At 39.9% G+C, this 22,409-nt stretch overlaps 2 protein-coding genes and 1 pseudogene across 3 annotated transcripts; 1 reads left to right on the top strand and 2 right to left on the bottom strand.

The window, feature by feature from the left end:
* Nucleotides 1-1,330: 1,330 nt before the first annotated feature.
* Nucleotides 1,331-18,175, bottom strand: LOC144634708 (uncharacterized). 2 transcript variants are annotated; one of them, XM_078493748.1, is made up of 8 exons: nt 17,343-18,175; nt 13,119-13,565; nt 12,958-13,008; nt 8,587-9,900; nt 7,787-8,086; nt 6,717-7,028; nt 6,267-6,560; nt 1,331-3,104 (listed from the first exon to the last, which is right to left on the bottom strand). In XM_078493748.1, the coding sequence occupies exons 1-8, from the start codon at nt 18,064-18,066 to the stop codon at nt 3,025-3,027; spliced, it is 3,522 nt and encodes a 1,173-aa protein (XP_078349874.1). In that variant the 5' UTR covers nt 18,067-18,175; the 3' UTR covers nt 1,331-3,024. The 2 variants fall into 2 exon arrangements, with proteins under 2 accessions (XP_078349874.1, XP_078349882.1); XM_078493756.1 differs by lacking the exon at nt 12,958-13,008.
* LOC144651011 (uncharacterized) lies at nt 3,742-4,845 on the bottom strand (annotated as a pseudogene).
* Nucleotides 4,964-5,974, top strand: LOC144634992 (uncharacterized). Its single transcript, XM_078494051.1, has one exon. The coding sequence runs from the start codon at nt 4,964-4,966 to the stop codon at nt 5,972-5,974; it is 1,011 nt and encodes a 336-aa protein (XP_078350177.1).
* Nucleotides 18,176-22,409: the final 4,234 nt, after the last annotated feature.

The following is a 22,409-nucleotide window of genomic DNA, read 5'->3' as shown; positions in this document are numbered from 1 at the left end:
TTGCTTATAATTCTGTCTGTACAACCATTTTAATCAACTAAAGATTAAATATACTCACTCAATAACATGCATAGAATAGTGGAAATACAGAAAAAAAAAACTGAGCTGTTTGAGCGAACTTGTTGAAACTACTAAAGACCGCAACTATGGGACAAAGTCCTTACAGCACTACTTTCACAAATAGCAGGAATTAATCTTCTAATCTGATACTAAGGCCCTGTCCACCCTGACCCGGGTAAATTTGAAAACGCATCTTTTTTCCTCCGGACAGGCCAACCGTGCACACTGTAAAACGGGGTTTTCGCTCACCGAAAACGGTATTTTTCAAAACGCTCTCCAAAGCGAGTAAATTTAAAAACGCCACCAAGGTGGTTTAGTGTAAACGGCGAAAACGGGATTTTTTGCAGGCGCTCTGAAAACGAAAGGTTTAATTAGCTAAACAATAGCTCTGTGCATGTGTTGTAACTTTACGTACAATTAAGGCCCGTCCACACTGACCCGGGTAAATTTGAAAACCCATCTTTTTTTACTTGGATAGGTCAACTGTCCACACTGAAATGGGGTTGTTTGTTCACCAAAAATGGATCTTTTAAAAAACGCTCTCTAAAGTGTGTATTGTATCAAATTTACCCAGGTCAATGTGTACAGGGCCTAAGCACACATGTATCATTTTCAAATTTACTTGGGTTAATGTGGACGAAAAAACATTTTATACCAATAACAGCTTTTTCAAATATCTCTGTTTTCAAATTTACCCAGGAGCCTAATTAATGACAGTGTTTCTCAATCCTCATCTAATAATTATCACTGAATATACAATAAGCCTGCACATCTCTCTAAAACTGCTTTGTCAACAGTAGGTTCTACTAAATCAACAATCAGGACATGCACCCTTAGTTGATGGACTCATCACCTACACAGGGCTTTACCCTAGGGTCGACTCATGAACAAAATTGACCCCGAGATGGGACAGAGTGAAGCATATGAAATTGAGGGAAAGACAAACATCTCAGTACAGGTATTAATTTTCGCAGAATTTTCTGTTTTTGTTTTGCGAGTACCCCACCTGGGGCTAATATAAACTATTGAGTTTTATTTCAATTTATGACTTATAAATGATAGTTGCATTTCTTGCACATTTTAGAAATGCCTATAATTTTCAATGTACAAAAATACAATAATATAGACAAATTGGTACTGGCGAACTTTAAGTAATCAAAATATAGATTCAAAGATTGGTTATGAATGGGCTCTCTGATTAGGGATGCCAAAATTAAGTTTTAAATCCCAAAACATTTCAGTGAAACTTTCAAAAAAACAAAACCACAAAAAGTGGTATAGTTTCGTTTAACTGGAAACTCCTTTCAAACAGTCAGTAATGACCTACAGTGTTTGCTGCAACCGTTTGATTGTGACTTTTTAGGAACAATATTCTGATTGTTTTGATATGAATACTTCAAGACATACATTGTATGTTTACAACAAATAATTATATACAGTGGAACCTTGATATAACACAGGGCCAAGGAATTGACAGAGTGTGTTTGCTATAACAAGGATTTGCCATATTGGAGTTCTTTTCCATATATTTTACCATTTCTGTAGTGAAGACTGTTATTCCTAAGAATTCATTACAAAGATTTTAATGGTTAAATCGAAGTTCCACTCAAGCAGACATACAGTTTCTTATAATAATCAGCCTAGAGGCTAAATTTGGAATTTGTGACAACCAACAAATTACATGCCTGCTTATATTCACATCTGCCATTAAATTATTTAGCATTGCTTAGCATCTATGAACAAAGTAAATATCTAACTTTTATGGCATGGTGAGGCACACTGCAAACTTGATGAACACATAACTTAGCTTTTCAATTTACATCATATTCTACATGATTACAAATGTACACAATGGTTTCCTCTGATACTGGAAATACATTAAGCTGTGGATGTCTCTATGTATACTATCTACACGTCTGAAGCAATTAATCAGCATACATGTACATAATCTTGTTAGAAAATTTTCAGTGCACGTACATGGTAATATAACAGTGGGTATGTATGAGCGACATCTAAAGTTGTGTTGTATTTTAACAAGCACCCATGGGTAACTTAAGTCAAATTCAAATGACACATTAAATAGCACAACACTATTATGTGTGAAATCACCTTATTAATAAATGACTTCAACAGCATCTTACAGTTCTAAGAATTAAGCAAATTCATACTAGTACTAAATTTTGCAAGGAAAGTGCCAGCAATGGAATAAATTATGTGGATGGGAAGTTCTAGCCTCAAGTGCTCCCCACTCGTCCACGTGTTACCAATCCCCCAGGGGGGGTACTTGGGATTTCAAATGACGGGGATGATCGAATGGGGGCAAAAATCAACATAACCCACAAAAAATCCCTAGATCAAAAATTGACCCCTCAAAAATCAATAGCAAAACACATTTGTTTGTACTTTTTTCACAGAACTATGAAGCCAAAGCACTACACAAATCCACAAATCTTCAGATTGTTTTAAATACACAAAAACATCCCTACTCCAATAAAAAATACTCACAAATTTTCCTAACCAAAAAAATCCCGGAACCGAAAATTTCGAACCCAAAAAAATCCTTCAATCATCCCCGTCACTTAAATTCCCGAGTACCCCCCTCTGGGCCAATCCCAGTAACACTAAATTTACAGTGAAATCATGATATCACAAACCCTCGCCTTTATACCCTTTGTGATAACTTGAACCAAAAGATGTTTCTCTTGAATTTGCCTCACTAAGTTAAACACTACAGTTTTAGTTATCTCTGATTTCTTAAACCAATTTTTGTTTTCCTTGGAGGTTTGAGAGAACAGAATTCCACTGTCAGTATTACATAGCTCTGTACTAATTAATGACTTGTCTGCTGCAGAGGGCACTGTAACTGTAGCCCTTTGCATGTACTTCACCTAAATTTTAGTACATATAATTTCTAGTGTCCAATGGAAATATTTTTAATTCACTAAATGTATTTTTAAAAGTACTTTAACTTTCATTTTCTTCTGGGTGGTCCTCCACTGGTGCAAGAAGATTATTTTCTTCCAAAATCTGGTCAATGTCATCACCTAATGAAAAATATTTCATAGATTAATGTCACAATATCCATAGTTTTTATTTGAGAATTTGCAAAACGCTTGGCCAGCACTGAAGAAAGATTGATAAACCACATTGAATATAAAGAGAAGTTAGAACGATGCTAGATGTACCTTAATTCTACACACTATTATTTTTAGCAACCCAAACACACATTTGCTTAACTCATGTACCAAACAATAATGCTTTGAGTTTTCCTGAAAATTTTATTTACAAATATGAAACTGCCTTCACATATGATTGAATTACAGTGTGATCGCCTTACCATAGCCACTCAATGAACTTTTTTTACTAGTTAGCCAATCAGAGAGTGCTGCGAACTTGTTTGATGCGTCTGCCTCTTGTCACTGCCTCTTGTGGCTGAATTCTTGGTTGTAAAGTCGTGCCCTATGTATAAGTGGTCATTTGTACGTGCAACCAAAGTCGTTTTCTCTGTTTTACCCAAACTAAATCTCGCCGTCATTGTCCAATTACGACTTTTGAAAAAGTTTGTTGGGTGGCTATTGTAAGGCACCGTAAGAGTTCACATGTACTACATTTAACTTTTGACTGTGCAAAAATAAGGATAAACACAAACGATATTATTTCCCAACGTTTCGGCGACATCATGACGCCATTATCAAGGGTAAATTGAGAAAAATTAATTAAATGCGAGGTTCAAAGAGATAAACATTTGCATAATGGTGGTGGCTATACAAATACTTTAGCACGGATTGAATCCGTTTGCACGTTCAGACTCGGTGTTAATTGCTTGATGTAAAGCATCTCGTTGACAAGACAGTCAAATTTGTTCTTGCATTTCTTTAGCACGTTGAAACAACTGAGGAGGTCCTCAGGGACAGCACCCGCGTGATCGTTGTCATAGTGCTTGCGTACAGAAGATGACGTGCTTTTGTGGCCATCCACGAGGGCATGCAAATGCCCGCGCGTGTAGCCAACGTAGCTCCCTGTATCACACAGGTTACACTTAAACTGGTACACTACGCACTGCTGGTTAACAAGCTTTGGTTTGGTCTCACATTCTTAAAGGTCCTGGCCAATTTTCCGACTGACAAATACGGGCTGGACTGTTGTTTGGAGTTTAATGCTAAGGTCTTTCAACTGCGTCTTTACAATGTTTGCAGAAACTTGGTCCTTAAAGGGTATGACTACTCGGGTCACATCATTTCCGGCCATTTTTCCCGAAGCCTGCAATGGCTGCTGGCCTGCAACTCTCGAGTTCACAAAGGTATTGATGGTGGAGTTAATAAGATGATGAGGGTAATCCAGAGGTGAGAACAAGGATTTCAAACGTTCACACTCCTCGGAAAAGTATGGCCACGAGGAGGACAACCGGTACGAGCGATCAAGCATAGTTGTTAGTAAGCTCCATTTGTAACGGTTGTCAACGTGACTCTGGTAGTGGACAAGTAAACCAGTATAAGTAGGCTTCACGTAAACTTTGGTCTCAATTCTAGGTAAACGGTTTAGGAGCTGGGTGCCGAGAAAGGGGAGCATTCTATCCTTTTCGATTTCCATTGTGAAGCTGACAGAGGGATGGGCGTGGTTCAGGGTGTTTAGGAAGTCCGTAGCTGTAGTAATATTGGGCATTACGGTGAGAGTGTCGTCAACATACCTGCGGTAATAGTCAAGCAGTTTGCCTTCTAGCTCTAGTTTCTCTTCTAGCGATGACATAAACACGTTAGCTAGCAAAGGCCCGAGGGGGGACCCCATGGCCACTCCGTCGATTTGTTCGTACAGGGCACCATTGAACTGGAATGGGGGATATGCTTTCTCAAAACTCGCAAACTCGTTCAATGGTGCCCTGTACAAACAAATCGACGGAGTGGCCATGGGGTCCCCCCTCGGGCCTTTGCTAGCTAACGTGTTTATGTCATCGCTAGAAGAGAAACTAGAGCTAGAAGGCAAACTGCCTGACTATTACCGCAGGTATGTTGACGACACTCTCACCGTAATGCCCAATATTACTACAGCTACGGACTTCCTAAACACCCTGAACCACGCCCATCCCTCTGTCAGCTTCACAATGGAAATCGAAAAGGATGGAATGCTCCCCTTTCTTGGCACCCAGCTCCTAAACCGTGCACCTAGAATTGAGACCAAAGTTTACGTGAAGCCTACTAATACTGGTTTATTTGTCCACTACCAGAGTCACGTTGACAACCGTTACAAACAGAGCTTACTAACAACTATGCTTGATCGCGCGTACCGGTTGTCCTCCTCGTGGTCATACTTTTCCGAGGAGTGTGAACGTTTGAAATCCTTGTTCTCACGTCTGGATTACCCCCATCATCTTATTAACTCCACCATCAATACCTTTGTGAACTCGAGAGTTGTAGGCCAGCAGCCATTGCAGGCTTCGGGAAAAATGGCCGGAAATGACGTGACCCGAGTAGTCATACCCTTTAAGGACCAAGTTTCTGCAGACATTGTAAAGACGCAGTTGAAAGACCTTAGCATTAAACTCCAAACAACAGTCCAGCCCGTATTTGTCAGTCGGAAAATTGGCCAGGACCTTCAAGAATGTGAGACCAAACCAAAGCTTGTTAACCAGCAGTGCGTAGTGTACCAGTTTAAGTGTAACCTGTGTGATACAGGGAGCTACGTTGGCTACACGCGCGGGCATTTGCATGCCCGCGTGGATGGCCACAAAAGCACGTCATCTTCTGTACGCAAGCACTATGACAACAATCACGCGGGTGCTGTCCCTGAGGACCTCCTCAGTTGTTTCAACGTGCTAAAGAAATGCAAGAACAAATTTGACTGTCTTGTCAACGAGATGCTTTACATCAAGCAATTAACACCGAGTCTGAACGTGCAAACGGATTCAATCGGTGCTTAAGTATTTGTATAGCCACCACCATTATGCAAATGTTTATCTCTTTGAACCTCGCATTTAATTAATTTTTCTCAATTTACCCTTGATAATAGCGTCATGATGTCGCCGAAACGTCGGGAAATAATATCGTTTGTGTTTACCTGTTTGTGTATAACTAAATCACTGTTAATAAAAATAAGGATGAGGGCAAAAAAAGTAGAAGGGGAGGGTGCTTCTGTCCTCAATTTTTCTGCACCGCAGAATGCTTGCTACACACAGAACTAAACAGTGGTGGCAGTTGAAAATTTCAACTTACTTGAAAAATATTTCTGAAGGACATCTAAGACATCTTGTCTTTTCATAGCCACGAGTGCCAGAACAAGTTCCTCAAATGTCAGATCAGGTTCACACTTCTCAATACTTTTAAACAGCAGTTTAGTTGGGCTGTTAGTGTCTTCTGTGGGTTCAAAGATCTTGCATTTTTCTTTTGGAATTTTAAGCTCCTTTGCAAGATGTCTCCAATGTGGCGAAGGAGGGTCTTCATTCAACAGGTCTGTGATTTGATCTAGCAATTCTGAGTCATCAAGAATGCCTTTAACAGGTTCATCCCCTGAAACAAAGAATGCACATAAAAGGAACCTGACTGTTTAATGCAGAATTGTTAAAAGCTATATTCATAAGGTCTGTCTCAAAATTACAGATACAGTTGTAACCACAATAACCATAAGACAATATTGATTCTGCAGCAAAGCTCAAAAAGTAATACCTGGAATTCCAGCACTGTCCAAGACTTTAACGGCATCTTGTCTGCCAATGGAGAACAAGCACGCTTTCAAGTGCTCTAACGTCAACTCAGGATCAAATATAGGAATATACTTTAATAGCATCAAGGATGAATTATGCCGCTGATTAGAACCAAAGTTCCTTAATACACGGTGTGGTACACTCAGCTGCAGTGCCAGACCCTTCCAGTCATTCTTCCTTTTTCGATCAAGTTTTAAAGCCAACCGACCAAGAATGTCGGTGTCATCTCTTTCCACAAGGCTGCCAACAACACTTTCCTTGCTGATTATACCGCCTGGTGGTCAAATGCACAGTAATGTGTTGTAAAGTGGGCAAAATGAAAAAAAATTGAGGTGAGTGCAAGAGCTACCTCCCACCCCCTGAAAACAAATTCAAGAGGAAAGCTTTTTAGAGCCCAGTTGCTTTGACAAGGGGCAAGTGCTTAACTCCAACCTCAGTTTTTATAACATGAAGTAGCTTTAGGAGTATTGCTACTTCACTGTATGAGATTCTAGTCCATTGCTGGTAACCTATTAAAAATACTCTCGGGAAGGAGGGCAGGGGGGAGGGAGGAGTTGCAGAGAGATTAGGGAAGTAAAAGTATCTTAGACAACCACACAAACCACAGACAACCACACAAACAACCACACAAACATTTTAATCAGTCTTGAACCTGGACTACTCAATCAGGAGTCCTCCCTCTCCTCCCCTTTCAAACTCCTCAACTCCTCCCAAAAAGGTTAACAGGCCCGGCTTAGCTTCTTAGCTTAGCTCACTCTGCCCTTTTAACTGCACAACAACAGTTTAAAGAAATTTACTGGTATAACAACAATCTATCCATTGACAGCAAAACAAAGGGTCAGCTCTGCTGCAAGCTCTCAAAAACTCTACAGGAACAACAGTTTGCCTGTCAGAACTGCAGCCAGAGCTGTTAATCTCAAATTTGACTGTTTAGTGACAGCAAACACTGCACTTAACCTTCAGTGCGCTAATCTAAAGACCTTGTCCAACAGCTGCCTACTACTACTATTCATAACAGTCTCTTGCACTAACCTGCAATTCTCCTGTCTAGCAGCTGGGCTACATCATGTCGATCAATTTCGTTAAGAGCCTCTTTAATATCTTGAATGGTAAGCTGAGGTTTTGTTGCTGTTAAGAACACAAACAAGTCCTCTGTTGGACTTGTAGCTGAGAATGTACCACAGTGTTCATATGCCTCTGGTGGAATATCCAACAGCTCAGCCAAGTCTCTCCAACAAGGCACTCTTCCATACTGGTATTCTGTGTCCAGGCATTTACCAAGATCTCTCAGAATAAGAGGGTTGTTGGTGACTGTCTCCGTCAGTAGAGAATCTGCAATTACCCATAAACATAAATTTATCCCCCAGACTACATACACAGTGTGTATAACATGTTATCCCAGATAACAGGTATGTGAACATTTGTTTGTTTTTCAATTTTCCACAAAAGCTCAGATCACTGACAAAATAATGCTTTTAATTAGGGAATTCAATCAGAAACTTAACCACAAACTTAAGGTTACCACCAGTGTGAATAAAACAAGCAGCGCCAAGGCTAGTTATTTTGAAAATAAACTGGGCTGCTTTAACAAAGACAATGTTCAGCTGTTAGTAATTAAAAGTACTTTATAAAGCAGAAATAACTGCAAATTGTTCAATTGGACATACTTTAGAAAGAATTCTACCAATGCATTAGATTGTTAATTTTGTTCTCAATATCCGGCTACATGACGTGATATATAGTTGAACAGCCTACAGCCTCACTAAAATAAATAGAAAATTCTGAAAGCTCATAATCTAATTGTTTCAAAACTATGATAAATATATTCTGACCTGCATCAACTCTTTGTAGAACAATAGTATCATCAAGAGCTGATTCCCCACACACTTCCTTGTCAACAGCCTCAGCTTCCTCAACATCAACAGCAGGTTCTATGAGGGTTCCTGCCTCCTGTCCATCGATCGCCTTTTCTGAAACACCAGCATTTGAAGAAAGAATATCTTCACTGGACTTTTCCTCAGGCTTTGTTTCTCCATTGAGTTCAGGAGATTCAGCAGTTGCCTCCTGTCCATCGATCGCCTTTTCTGCGACACCAGCATTTGAAGAAAGAATATCTTCACTGGACTTTTCCTCAGGCTTTGTTTCTCCATTGAGTTCAGGAGATTCAGCAGTTGTTATCTTTTCATCATCTACTTCATTCTGATTATGATCAGAAGTTTCACTTGTTTCAGCTGAAACGATTCCTTCGTCAGCTACTTTCACAAATTCTTTATGTGTTACAACTGCCTCATCTCCATCAAATCTTGGAGAATACTGTTCAAGTTCTGTTTCAATATGTTCATCAAGACCTTTATACATAACATCCGTATTAACTTCTGCATCAACTTCTTCCAAATTCAAAGAAGCAAGACCACTACCACCTTGTGCAGATTCAGTTTCTGGAAGTTTGTTATAATTGTCAACATTGAATTGGGAATCACCTCTTTCTGCAACTTCAGTTTCTTTAGTTGTTTCTGTGGACAGTGGAACCTCTGCAGAAGAACTTGTTTCACACAAATCCTCAGATACGTCTTCTTGAATATTATGACATTCTTTTAAGTCGCCATAATCTTCAGTTTCATTTCCAATATCCCCATTTGGAGGAGTAACATGAATGGAGACATCACAGCTGTCCAATAACTTATCAACTGTCTCTTCAGAAGAATCAGTGACGTCCTTGTCATCCTGGGCAACTAGTGTCATGTCGTCATTTTTGGAATTCTCGTCACTAGTTTCCATAGTAACATGTGCATCTGGTTTTTCGACAGAATCAGTTTCAGTGTTTTTGTTTTCTGGCATGGAGCCAACCAATGTAACTGGTTCAGTTTCTGTATAAACACAAACATTGGAGTCGTCAGTTGGCAGATTTTCTTGATCAGCTACAAAGTTGTCCGTGTTGTCCTTCATTTGTCCATCTTCGTCAACGGGTAAACATTCAACTACAGGTTCTTCAACGTCTGACATTTCTTTGCCAATGGACCCGTCACTTTCTGGTGGTACAATGTCTGAATTACTAGTCTCCTCCAAGTGATCAGACTCTACAATGTCCTCATTTAAAGTCTCTGTTTGTTGAATAGATTCCATCTCTACAGGCTTGAATTCGCCCACTACAAAAGGACAAGATAGATTTCAATTAATTAACATTATTTAATACTCCCTTTTCTACATTTTTGGTACATTACTGGAATATGCACTCATATCCATAAACAAAATAACATAGGTCATAGTGAACTACTAACCCATGACCAGTTTACTAAGTGGCATTATCATTTCACTACAGTCAACCCCTACTAATGGACACCCCCTCCCCCCTAAGATGCCAACTCCTGTAATTGGACACTAAACCACAATTCATGTTACTTAAAAAACTATGACATCATGAGGTTTTTGTGATGTCATAACTTAATTATAAATAATGTACAGGGTGAGACGAAAATAAAAACGGCAGCTTCGGGCAAGCTGTTATTTTATCTTACTAGCCCAAAGCTCTGAGGAGCTAGCCCAAAGGTAATTTGCATATTAATTTATTATATGCAAATTTAAAATTGTTCTTCCTTTGGAGACAATAAATACATAAATATTCAAAAAGAAAAAGAAAATAATCTTACCACAAAAATTAAAACAAACACATTACGATTTTGTGGCAACTAACTTTGTAGCTTTAATAATGTAGAGGATTGCAAATATGAAGGATCCTGAAGGATACATTTCAAGAGACACAATTCATATTTATACATGACGTACCCAATGCCTGCAATGCATTTCGGGGCGTTTTCAAAAACGGTCAGCCATTTGCAAGTTTTACGAAGTGATGGAGTACTTTACGGCAAAGCAATACTATGGATTGGAGAACTATGACTTCTTTTCTTATTTTGAATGCTTTAGAAACAAATATCTTCCAATATAATTTTCTGGAAAGACACAATTCCTCAGAAAATGGCTGTTACTCATCTTTAATAACAGAGAGAAATATAGTCGCCACGTTCAAGTTGGCGGAGTTTTAGTCTCCAAGGATGCAGTGAGTCACATTTTTGAGCCCCAAACTTTTCCCTCTAGTCTGTTTGATGCATGTTTATTTGTGAAGGTTGTCATAAAAAAACAATGCAGGGTTGGAAACTAAAATTTCGGAGCACTCGCCATCTGGGCGAGTGACCTTTGAATTGCACTCGCCCAGGTCAGTTTTCACTCGCCCAGTCTCCTTTAGTAAAAAAAAAGCCCCCCTCCCCCAACGAATTATAAAATGTTCACCGTGCGTGTCACCGTGGTGGTCGATCGCGATACAGACTGCAACCTATTTCTTAAATGAAAAAATATCCTAAAATAGATCCTAACTCCAAAATAAAAACACAAACACTCACTTCAAACGCACTTTTATTGATAGCTATTCCCAAATTCCTGTAGTTTGCAATTTAAGTGTCGAAATTGTACAGTAAAAGCAGCGGGAAATGGCCGTCTTGCAGCGTTCGAGGCGGGACGAGGCTCGGTGGACGAGTCAACGGTATTTATGACCAGAGGTATTACTTTGTACAACTACGTCCATCATGTAACAATCACCGAGCAGAAGCCATTTTTGACTGTTTACGAACGCGAACCAGCTTAGTTGTCATTGTTGGAGATTTCAAAATGTTGGTAGGCTATCGGCTTGTGAACAGTGTAGATTATTTTAAAGTGGAAGGTAAAAAGTTACGCTTATTTTGAATAATATATTCTGGATATGAAAATCGTACTCGCCAAACCGGGCGAGTGTTCTGTGATTTGTACTCGCCCGACAGTTTTCACACTCGCCTGGGCGAGCGGGCGAGCGCTAATTTCCAACCCTGCAATGTTTCTTGCCCGTGTGTTGCTTGCCCGTTGGGCAACCCGTGATCAGAATGTGCTAGCCCGATGGATAATTCAACTAGCCCCGGGCTATCGGACAGCACTTTTGTCGCGCCATGATGTAAATTTCAAGAAATCCATGCTACAGATTTTGCTTCTAAATGCACTCTACCCCTGGTGTTGATTTCAACCGAGAAAATTGTAAGCTGTGTTAGTTTTTAGGGTTTTTTTGTTCTGGTCAGGTGACTTACCAAACATCATGAATGACTACTGAAAATGAAGACAACCTCCAAAAGAACAAACATGACCAAAAACTAAACCCAGGATACTAAGGGAGCCCAAGATATGATGGTTAGAAGCCATCCATTTTGTAGTTAAGGGCGACCCCCTTAATATATTCACTCCAATAACGAAAACAAATATGCATCACTAAAAATATAAAGCAGAGAGGGTACATCCTAAAAGTGCAAAAGGCACCATTCAAGGGATGAAATAATATTAACAATAATACTTACTTATAATCACACTAAAAGTAGTAATATTATTAGTAAATCTGTCGTAAGCAGTGATAACAGTGTGTTTGATATTTCCAAATAAAATTAAAAAGTGCAATGCAATTAATTAATTGGATATTTAGGATACTTCTGTTAAACTTAGAATACATTCAGTTAGAAACCAAGTGTGTTTTCGTGGCAGCCATGTTGGAGGAGTCAAACAATAAAAGATATTGAGTGAAGAATATTATTCTACATGACACAAGCGTGGGACAAAGTAAAAATCTGAGTCCCCGACGGGAATCGAACCCATGGCCTCCCAGAATACCGGTTGGGCGCTCTAACCAACTGAGCTACGTGAGACTCGCTGTGAGCTAGGCCATTTACTAGGATGATAAGTGACACGCGTCCTGCATACTGCTAGGATCAGCAATGTCGAAATCATCAAATTTGTAGTAAATAATAAAGATGGTAGATTTTAAGCTCGGTGATAAATAGTGAAGAATATTATTCTACATGACACGAGCGTGGGACAAAGTAAAAATCTGAGTCCCCGACAGGAATCGAATCCATGGCCTCCCAGAATAGAGCGCCCAACCCGTATTCTGGGAGGCCATGGGTTCGATTCCCGTCGGGGACTCAGATTTTTACTTTGTCCCACGCTCGTGTCATGTAGAATAATATTCTTCACTATTTATCACCGAGCTAAAAATCTACCATCTTTATTATTTACTAATAAAAGATATTTGCATGTATAAAAACAATTTTCTCCCCAAAGGAAAATCTTTTTATCGCAGTTTCACTCCTCCAATATGGCAGCCATGAGCACACTCTACAGCAAGGTATAAGTACCTTGTATTACAGTAACTAAACTGTCGTCATCTTGTGTAATAATTTCATTTCCTGAAAAAGAGAACAAGGCAGTCTGTTCAGTGTCTGCACCTAAATCAACTCCATTTATTGCTCAATCACAGCACAAAATGGTTTCTTCATCATTTAGCTCAGTATAATACCTCTATCAGCATCTTCCATTTTGTCAGGACCTTCCTCTTCCAAATCACGAACTTTTGATTTATCTTCCTCTGAGAATTCTTCAAAGTTGGTTCTGGCTATTGCTGTGCCATTTACAGGATCCAAAACATGTTCAGTTTGTACCTCGTTGGTAATACCACCAGACATAAGATTGGCTGTACATTCTTTTGCAGTACTGGTTAATTCCACACCTGGGGGAAATTCTCCTGAGGATGGTAGGGCATTGTTATTGCCATGTGACACATCATCTACAGAAATTTTTACAGCCTGGCTGTTTTCATCACAAAAAGCATCCGATCCAGGATGGGATTTCTCCTCCAGAATAGTCCTTTGTTCTGTTAAGTGTTCATCATCATTATTTGACATTGATTCTGCACTTGCACTAACACCATTGCTTGGCATGGGTATGTCTTCTTCTTGACTATTTTCTGAAAATTCACAAAAAATAATTTTGAACAAACTACACCGAGATTGAAGAATTTGATGGCAACATTTCAGGTTATCATAGACCGTCAAGGGACGATCTTAATTTTTACGAGAGTTACTTATGCTTTTATTTCTTATCATAAATCCACCCACCACCTGGTTACAGGACCATTTGAAGGCCTAAGCGCAAGAAACGCACTTTGTGTTTTGGCCAAATTAAAAAAATGTCACAAACGACTCCAAATTTCGCATGCAAGTTCGCTTACGTGTGCTTAACATTGATCTGTATTCAAATTCGCTGAATCTAGCTTCGTTTTTTAGAAATTACGTATGCAAAGAACAAAGGCGTTTTGCAAAGCTTACGTTCTCCACAGTCAGCCAGCAGCATGAGTTTTTCGACACATCGCGTGTAAATCTTTCCTTCTAGCGTTATTTAACTGTCCGGGGAGGTTGAAAAACGTGTCAGAGCCATGCTTTTTAGTTCCTTAGCCACCATTTTGAGGATTCGCTTTACGAAAAGGACTGGATAACACATTGTGACGCGATGTCACCTGATAGGTGTCACGTGAGAGGAAAGAGAGAGAAAAAAAAAATGGCCGTTTGTTCCTGAAAATCATTTGAAGCCTTTGGTTAGTTTTAGCGTAAGTGCGGCTGCCAGGTGGTTGAAGGACATCATTAAGTCTGAATACCCGTAAGTTTACAGCATCGCTCGAAGAACTGAGTGATGTTTCTGCCTTTGTTTTGTACAACAGCGCTGTTTAGCGCTTCGGAAAAAACGTTGCAAACAAGGTAGTTTTGAGCCTGGCCGCACAGAGAGTCTAAAACAAGAGGTTTCTTGCCGGGAACTTCGTCAACGCGAGTTTTACAGGGTCCGCTTGGGTTCTGCCGCGACAAAGTTGCCGAGAAGTGACCTGGTTTTAGACTTTAAAAAATTCTTTATATGTTCCCCAGGGGACGTTCCCTCGCAAAATTATTTTCTGTGTCTCATTAAATATTCATCAATCAATAAATCAATCAATCGATTCGTGCCTTAGTTTATCTTGTTTTCGCAGGATTTTGTAGATGTGTGATGATGTAAGGAGTGGAGATAGAAGTGAGAGCAAGCCGGCGGCACTCAACTGAAAGCAAAACTAGTATAATGTGACAACACGAGCAAGCGTATTCAATCAACAATCAGTCTTTATTTCACTTTCACCTCGGCAAATTACAGCTAACGGTAACACTAAACAGAGTAAAATAGTCTTGCCCGAAACAACAAAAACTAGCTAACCGCAAGCAGACTGCAGAAAAGCTAGCTGCAAGCAAACTGGCGTGAAAGCTTAGTTGCATTAAAAGCGCGATCTATAAAAGGTTGAGGCTGACTCTGATCCTAAACTTAACTTGAAACGGCTTAACTCCCTAATCCCTTGGGGTTAGTGTTAAACTTTATTATTATTTTTTTTTTTTTTTGCGTTAGGGCTAGGCTTTTGCGTTAGGGCTAAGTCTGTAACCCTAATCTGAAACTCTAACCCCGACCCTACGGCCTTGGGGATACCTTTTGCGTTAGGGCTAGGACTGTAAGCCTAAAAATTTAGCTGACTTCATCGTCTTGAGAAACAAAAGGTTTCCTTTGTTTATCGTTTGTAAAAGAAAAGTCAAAAGACGCCGCACAAGCAAAAACCTTGTCTTTTTGCATGTGTTATTTTTCGAAAACGAAGGAAAGACCAGCAAAACTAAATACAGGGCAGTGTTGAGCACACGTAAACGAACTTGCGTGCGAAATTTGGAGTTGTTTGTGAGAATTTTCAATTTGGCCAAAACACAAAGTGCGTTTCTTGCGCTTACGCCTTCATTTTTAAAATGCATCCATCTATTTTTTTTAAGGACGATTCACTACTTGTAAATTATTTTAAGATGTGATTTTTTGCGACTTTTTTTGCTTGTTTACAAGCGAAAATAGAAGAATAGCAGTTATGTGGGGCAAAATTTGGAACATTCTTGTCTACTCTCAAGAGACTTTTTTAATTTCTCAAGGGAATATTTTAATTTCTCAAGGGATTACTTTCCGCTGTGGGTGATCACGCGATCTCGTGGAAAAACGTGACTTGTCACATTTAGAAACGTTATATAACAATGTTAAAAGTGACATGTCAGCTTTCTTATCTTAACGCACGTGTGTCTGAAAGGCGATCTATAAAAAGCGTCGCACAAACAATGGATTGCGTAACTAAAACACGAATAAATAGCCACTAGCACTTACATCGTTTAAAAATTACAAACGTCAAAAATAAACCATACCAAAAAACTTGCTCTTTTCAAAGATATTATTGAAGTTAAAACAAATGCAAGAGATGGGGGCTTCTTTTAAGGCTTCTTTTTTAGGCCAAATTTGGTCGCTACAAGCGCCCATTCTATTTCGTCATCAGCCTAGGTCGTTAGGGACGTGACCTCGCGTTGACAGCAATGTTGCATGAATCGGCTTTACAACATGCGATCGTATCTACGCAGTTCGAGTGGAATTCCAGTCAAAGACAGCAAAATTCCTTCGTATTTCATCTTCAAATATAATTCGATAGCATTCACTGTATATATGGCTTTTGTTTAATCCTTCTTAAGCCCACGAAGAAGCTGTCTTGATATCCGACCCTCGCATAGACTGTCCACAGCCCTCTATTTTTCGTGTTTTTCGATCGATGAGCGCTCGGTGAGAACGGCGAGAGACCTGGACGCCAGCACAAAACAGAAGAAGCAAAAGGGTGGGGGCGGGGAGCGAAAAAACGCCTGACTCGTCCCCAGTCGTCTTCATACAGCACGCGGCAAATATACAGCGGAGGGAGAGATTGCCGCGTGCTATATGAAGACGACTGGGGACGAGTCAGAAAAAACGCAGCTTGAGTGTATCGATTTGTTTACGCAATGTTTTCTCCGACAGTAGTCGGAAATATCCGTATTTTTTTCGTGCTCTTTCGTGGAGCAATCGTAACGATACGGCCTTGTACACATTGAACAGCGGTCTACCTATAACAATTCAAATATGGCGTCACAAAAACAAAGCGTCGAACGCATATTTTGCTGTTTCATTTGCTAATTTCGCTGCCGTATTCGACTGCCTCGAAAGGTCCTTGCAATTTTAAAGTATAGAATTGTCAGATCTCGGTGAAATTTGCACTGTTTATTTGTGTAATGTTGAGGAATATGTGTATAAATACCCGGCGCGGACGAGCCATTTTTGACAAAATTATATGGCTGCATTTCCTCCGCGAAGATAGGAAATTGTTAAACTAAACTACAAAGCAACCGTAATGATAAGTTCGAAGAACAATGCACAGGATAAACCTTCGACTCATACTTTATGCAAAAAAAGTCGGTATCTCGAAGAGACTTTGATTATTTATTGCATGAGCACCCTGAAAAATGAGTCAAACTATTGCTTTTAATGATAAAGTTTTTAACTCCAGATTCACACAAACGAAATTTTACTTTAGAAAATAAAAAAACCTCATTAATTCGCCCGAAATTATAAATATGGTAATTGGAAGGAGTTAATTGGCACATGTTTACGTGTTAAGTGGAAACATGATTATGTAAATACTACCGCAAATTTTGTATCGACTGGAAACAGCTATAGAAACTTCATTGTTAGATTTATAATTATACTGAATAACAAATCATAAAGGGTATTTACATTAAAAAAGAGAAAACATTGCAACATAAAAGCCCCGGGTGCTTTAATTTTAAGAATATGCTTCGGCAAATAACACATATGTCACGTCAGATAATTATACAAACAGTTCGCCTACCTTTCATCGACGATTCCGGCAAAAAGACAGGCGACACAGAATAATTGTCCACGAAGTCCAAAACACCAACAAATTCGCCCTTCTTTGTGAAAATTACAGCCCCAATTGGAGGCTTTTCCTGGTTGAAGGTAATCACTGCTCCTCCAAAGTCCTGCAGGCTAAATTGTCTTGTTTCTGACTCATAAACAAGTTTAAAAGTTTGTGTCGAAAACGAAAAGTTTGTTGACTCGCTAAATAAATCTGCTATAACGTGGCAGAATAAGCCTTCATTAATTAGCGATTCTTCTTCGGATTTACTGTGAAAGTCAACGCAATCCAAGGGACGAAATGTTTGCAGACTTCCTTTCTTGACCATTTTCTTGAGAAAGCCGCGTTTATCCAGGGGTTCAACAGAAAGAAAGCTCAGACAGTGGTCCCGGCCAAAATCCTCCTCCAAACTGCGGCCTGTAAGATCCTTACAAACATCGGCCATTTGTTTAACCTCGAATGTTTCGACTCCTCTTTTATCTTTGCTCAAGAATTCTAAAACAAACGTCTTGTCTGAAGATAAGTCTTCATGGCACAGCACGACACTTGGAGTTACAATGAAATAATGGCATTTCCAACCCCACGAAGTTGTTAGTCTCTCACAGTGAACTACACAACCGCTTCCCTTTGTCAATAGCCCTTGATTCCCGGGAAGCTTTTCTTTGATACGGCACACAGCAAACTCCGCTTTGTTCATGACCGTTAATATAATGAGCTAACCCAATATTTTTGCGGCAGATAACAACGTAAATGAATCACAGGAATGTTTTCCTCGGTTCGAGTACCTTCGAGGTAGCCATCTTTAAATATTGCCCCACCTACCCATCACCAGGCTTTCGCGGTCAATTTACCCCAGCCCGAAGGAAGGGCGGGAGATTGGCGGGAGAAATCTCAGGCGCCGAAAACACCCGGGCCAAGCAGGACCAAAGGCTGGGGTCTTGGGGATTGAGAAAGGGGGCTCCGTGGGTTGGGACGAAACCCCCCTCCCCTCATTCCACTGCCTGAAAAGGTCCAGTAGGATGAATGGTGCAGAAGCAGCGGGCATATAGGTCGGTTGCAAGGAATTATTATTCAGTTCAGTACTGAGTTCAGTGCTGGCCTCGCCTACCTTCATCAGAGTGAAAAAAGTTGTTGACGTTACTTGTACTCATTTTCAACAAGTATGACCAAAATTCCTAAACCTTTCGCCTGTATTCCCCTCTTTTTCAGTTTTCACAAAAATTAAAAAGGCAAAGGCGTTGATTTCACCGATTCCATTGAGTCTTCATTGTCGCGGCCCACTGAAATCAAGAGAGGATGATCATCCTCTCTTGCTGAAATGCTATAAAGGCCAGCATAAGCAACCCATTGACATCCAATTCTTGTGCAAAATTCTCATTTTTAAAGCCATCAACATTCACTGTTTTGCGGCAACTGCATGCGAGCATCGATGGGGCAAGTCCCCACCTCCCCTGCCTACAGATCGGTAGGCCTGGCCAACAAATTTTTCAGCAACGTATACGGTATTTGACTCGTATTTTTAAAATGTGTAATAAAACAATTCAGGCTAAAGCACTTTCCACTACACTTCCGTGATGAGATCAAGGCTCATCCATCTAGCAGCAGGGGCGGATCCAGGATTTTTCAAAGGGGGGTGGCTGTTTACCAATATTTTTGTTTACTATATTGTTCAAGCCACAGTATTTTTATGGGGGAGGGAGAGAGGGTTTAAGGCAGATTTTTGAAAGTGGGAGGGCAAATTATTTTGGGCCTGAGGCCCATATTTCATGGACGGGGTCTGGGGGCATGCGCCCGTCAGAAAATTTTGAAAAGTTGAAGCCTCTTAGACGTGATTTCCACGATTCTGAGCAGCTTTAAACAGCTGTCAATTAAGTTATTAAACCTTTTTTTTTTCCTTGATAATTTGGCAAAATATTCTTTCCTCAACTTACATTGAATTATATTTCGGAGAAAAACTCTAGTTCTTATGAAATGAACAGTGATTGAAATTTAAAGTTGACAGGCCGCGAACTTACCGGAAAGAACAGATATTTTTTTTGCTCACCCACGTGCGTGGAAATTTTTAGCCTTTGGCAAAGTGGCCTGGGGAAAACTCACTAAAAAGATGTAAATGGAGAAGAAAATCATTCCAGCAAGGCTAAAACAACTCTTAAAAGCTAAAAGGAAACTAATTTTTTAAAAATTATACACACATGTTTTGTTACATTAAGCCAGAAGTTCGTAAAACAGGCTGTCGAATATCTCCCATTTTGGAAAAATGGCCGTCCTTAACTTTGAACGGCCGCCTGACTATGAAAGGTGGATGGACATTGTCCTTATTTTCTATTTAAATATGTTTATTTTCATTTTCCTGGTGGATCAAGGGGGGTGGCTAGCCACCCAATCCACCCCCACCCCCCTGGATCCGCCCCTGTAGCAAGTGAAATCTCGGGTGCCATTTAGACAAACCAAGTGAATAGCACAAAGGTATGTGTCGTAAACGACAACTTCATTTATTAAGGAATAAGTTAAAATATAGCGAAATGTTTCTTTGTGAATTGTAGAATTTAGGTCATGTCAAAATACAAATAAAATCACCAAAAAGTGAAGGAAAAGGAATTTTCGAGAGTCTTTATCTAAAAAACTTGCGCTTGGAAGCATTCCATTGGATCCCCGAAAAGCGGCCCTTAGGGGCCGGTTGACCAGGCCTACAACTCTTCAAAAAGCTGGCTATGTTACGCCCTAGTCCGGTCTCTGGACTCTCTCTTCGCGCGCCTGGGTTCAGCCCCTATAAACGGCGCGCGGAAGAGATGCCCCTGATGGCATTTCGCAGATTTCGGAATAATTTGAACATAAATATCCCTTTCAAAGTGTAGACAAGCTAAGTAGCCTGTGTACAGCCGTGTCGCTCCGCTCAAAAAAAAAATCGCAGAGCGGGACGGCTGTACACAGGCTACTTAGCTTGTCTATATTCGGTTGAGAGAGAGAGAGAGAGAGAGAGAGGGGGGGGGGATGTCTAAATTACTCAATGAAAAGAGGAGATTGTTAATTTTAACGAAATCACACGTTCATTTTTCTTGCTGCGTAAAATGTATGGAAAATAAAAGAGGGTATTGCAGGCGATTTTTTTAGTTTTCAGCTTTAACCCTATTCAGACCGGGCTTTTTTGGACCTTCTCAGACCGGGGGGGAGCTTCGGAAGCCCCCCCCCCCTATGTAACTTCCAGAATATTTAAGCAATCACCATGAAACTTATAGGATGTATTGTACGTCCGAAACTCTTTCTTATGGTATACGTCACGTTGGATGGTGACGTCACATCGTGTGACAATTACGTCATGATGTCAAAACAGCCGCCATCTTGGATCCGCCATCTTGGATTTCAAAATTTTTTACAAAATGCCAGAAAACGACCCAAAATCACTGCAAAGTACTCAAAATAAATAAAAATGTGCTTTAAACCCGTAAAAATTTAAAAATAATCCCATTTAAATTGATTTTTATTAACAGAAACACGCAAAATTATAAATTTGGGAAAACATGCCTGTCAAAATGCCGTTGCCAGGGTGATGTCAAGTTCCTGACACATCATCCAATCCTACCAAATTGTTGCCAGATAAATTTAAGGAAAACTCAAGAAGTTTGGCGGCGTTTGGATAAATCTTGAAAAAAGTTATAAAAGTTCAAAGTCAGCGCGGGCGTCAAAAGCTCCCCCCGGTCTGAATAGGGTTAACTGGGGTGTGAGATGCTATTTAAGCCTTTGTAACAGGGGGGGGAGGGTTAAATCAACGTTTAATAAGCCGTATTGTACTCATTTTAGACCCCCCAATAATTATTGCACAGTCCTTGTGACCTAGGACTGGGCCCCACTCATGTCAGAAATGGCAAAATTCTACTTGACGAGCTTTGACTCCGGATCAAGCGATCTGGGTTCGAGGCATGGCCGGTGTCACTGTGTTATGTTCTTGGGCAAGACACTTTACTTCATAGTGCCTCTCTCCACCCAGGTATATAAATGGCGACATAATGCTGGTACCGGTACCTTGCGATGGACTAGCATCCTATTCAGGGGGAAGTAGAAATATTCCTAGCCGCTTAATGCTACAGAATGCAGGAAAAGCTCCGGCAAGTATGGGCTACTATGAAGTGACTGTAGTTTAAAATGTTTTCTATAGTAAACATCTCAGTGTTAAAGGCTAGGGCCGCAAGGAGAATAAGGATTAGTGCTCCTCTCAAGCTCCTCATAGCCTGGATATGCTTGGGTAAGCCTATTAGTTTAAGCCACACTATGATCATTTTTCCTCTACACTTTAATAATAGTATTACACCCTACTGACAATAATTATTTGAATACATGCAATAAAATATTGAATATTATAGGAAAACTAAAATCAGAACAGTAGTGTGGGATCAAAGTATATGTTCAATGTTCTGGCTTGAGATAGCACAGGCGGCCCAGACGTTGTTTCGTTTGGTTTTTGACATGTATGGATCTTTTTGCTCTTGTCTTGGATTTGATTGTCTTCCCCTGGGAGCACCCCAGGCTCGTCTCGGCTTTCACTCCAGAGCACAGAAATATCACACAGATCATCAGGTGGCATTGTTTCTTCCAGTCTTTTGGCATTTTGATTCTCCTTGTCTTTCACCTTCGATCACGTCTGGGCCGCCTGTAAAGATAGTAACTACAATTTTTGACAGACATTTTCTAATGAAAAAAGATTAAGAGACCCATTTTAACAAAAGTACTGCTTCAAGACACGGTTTTTTTCCTCACCATGTATTAAAAACCTTTGACATTAATTCGGAAATTTAAGTTACCGAGTACTAAGTTAGATTAATAACTAGTTAAAACTACTAAACAATTTACATTTGTTATTTTATACTATGAAATACTAACCACTCCTTAAAAATATTAAACACCAATGCACTCAAGACGGACTACTTATATATTAGGCAACTCCTACTTAATTGATTAATTAATTAACTAATTAATTATTGACTCAAACCAATTCAATAGTGCTACATAAAGGTGTAAACCACTGACGCAAGTAAAACAAGTTAC

Source organism: Oculina patagonica, chromosome 1, assembly GCF_052425735.1.
Source record: "Oculina patagonica isolate OP01 chromosome 1, crgOcupat, whole genome shotgun sequence".
Lineage (NCBI taxonomy): Eukaryota > Metazoa > Cnidaria > Anthozoa > Scleractinia > Oculinidae > Oculina > Oculina patagonica.
Note: the sequence above shows the minus strand (reverse complement) of the source record. Positions and strands in the feature narration are given on the sequence as shown.

Coding starts and splice junctions, on each gene's coding strand:
- LOC144634992 (XM_078494051.1), top strand. CDS start 4,964: ATGGGGTCCCCCCTCGGGCCTTTGCTAGCTAACGTGTTTATGTCATCG.
- LOC144634708 (XM_078493748.1), bottom strand. CDS start 18,066: ATGAACAAAGCGGAGTTTGCTGTGTGCCGTATCAAAGAAAAGCTTCCC. Junction 9,901..12,957: donor TTTAGTTACTGTAATACAAG/GTACTTATACCT, acceptor GTCCTTTTGTAG/TGGGCGAATTCAAGCCTGTA. Junction 7,029..7,786: donor GCTAGACAGGAGAATTGCAG/GTTAGTGCAAGA, acceptor TTTGACCACCAG/GCGGTATAATCAGCAAGGAA.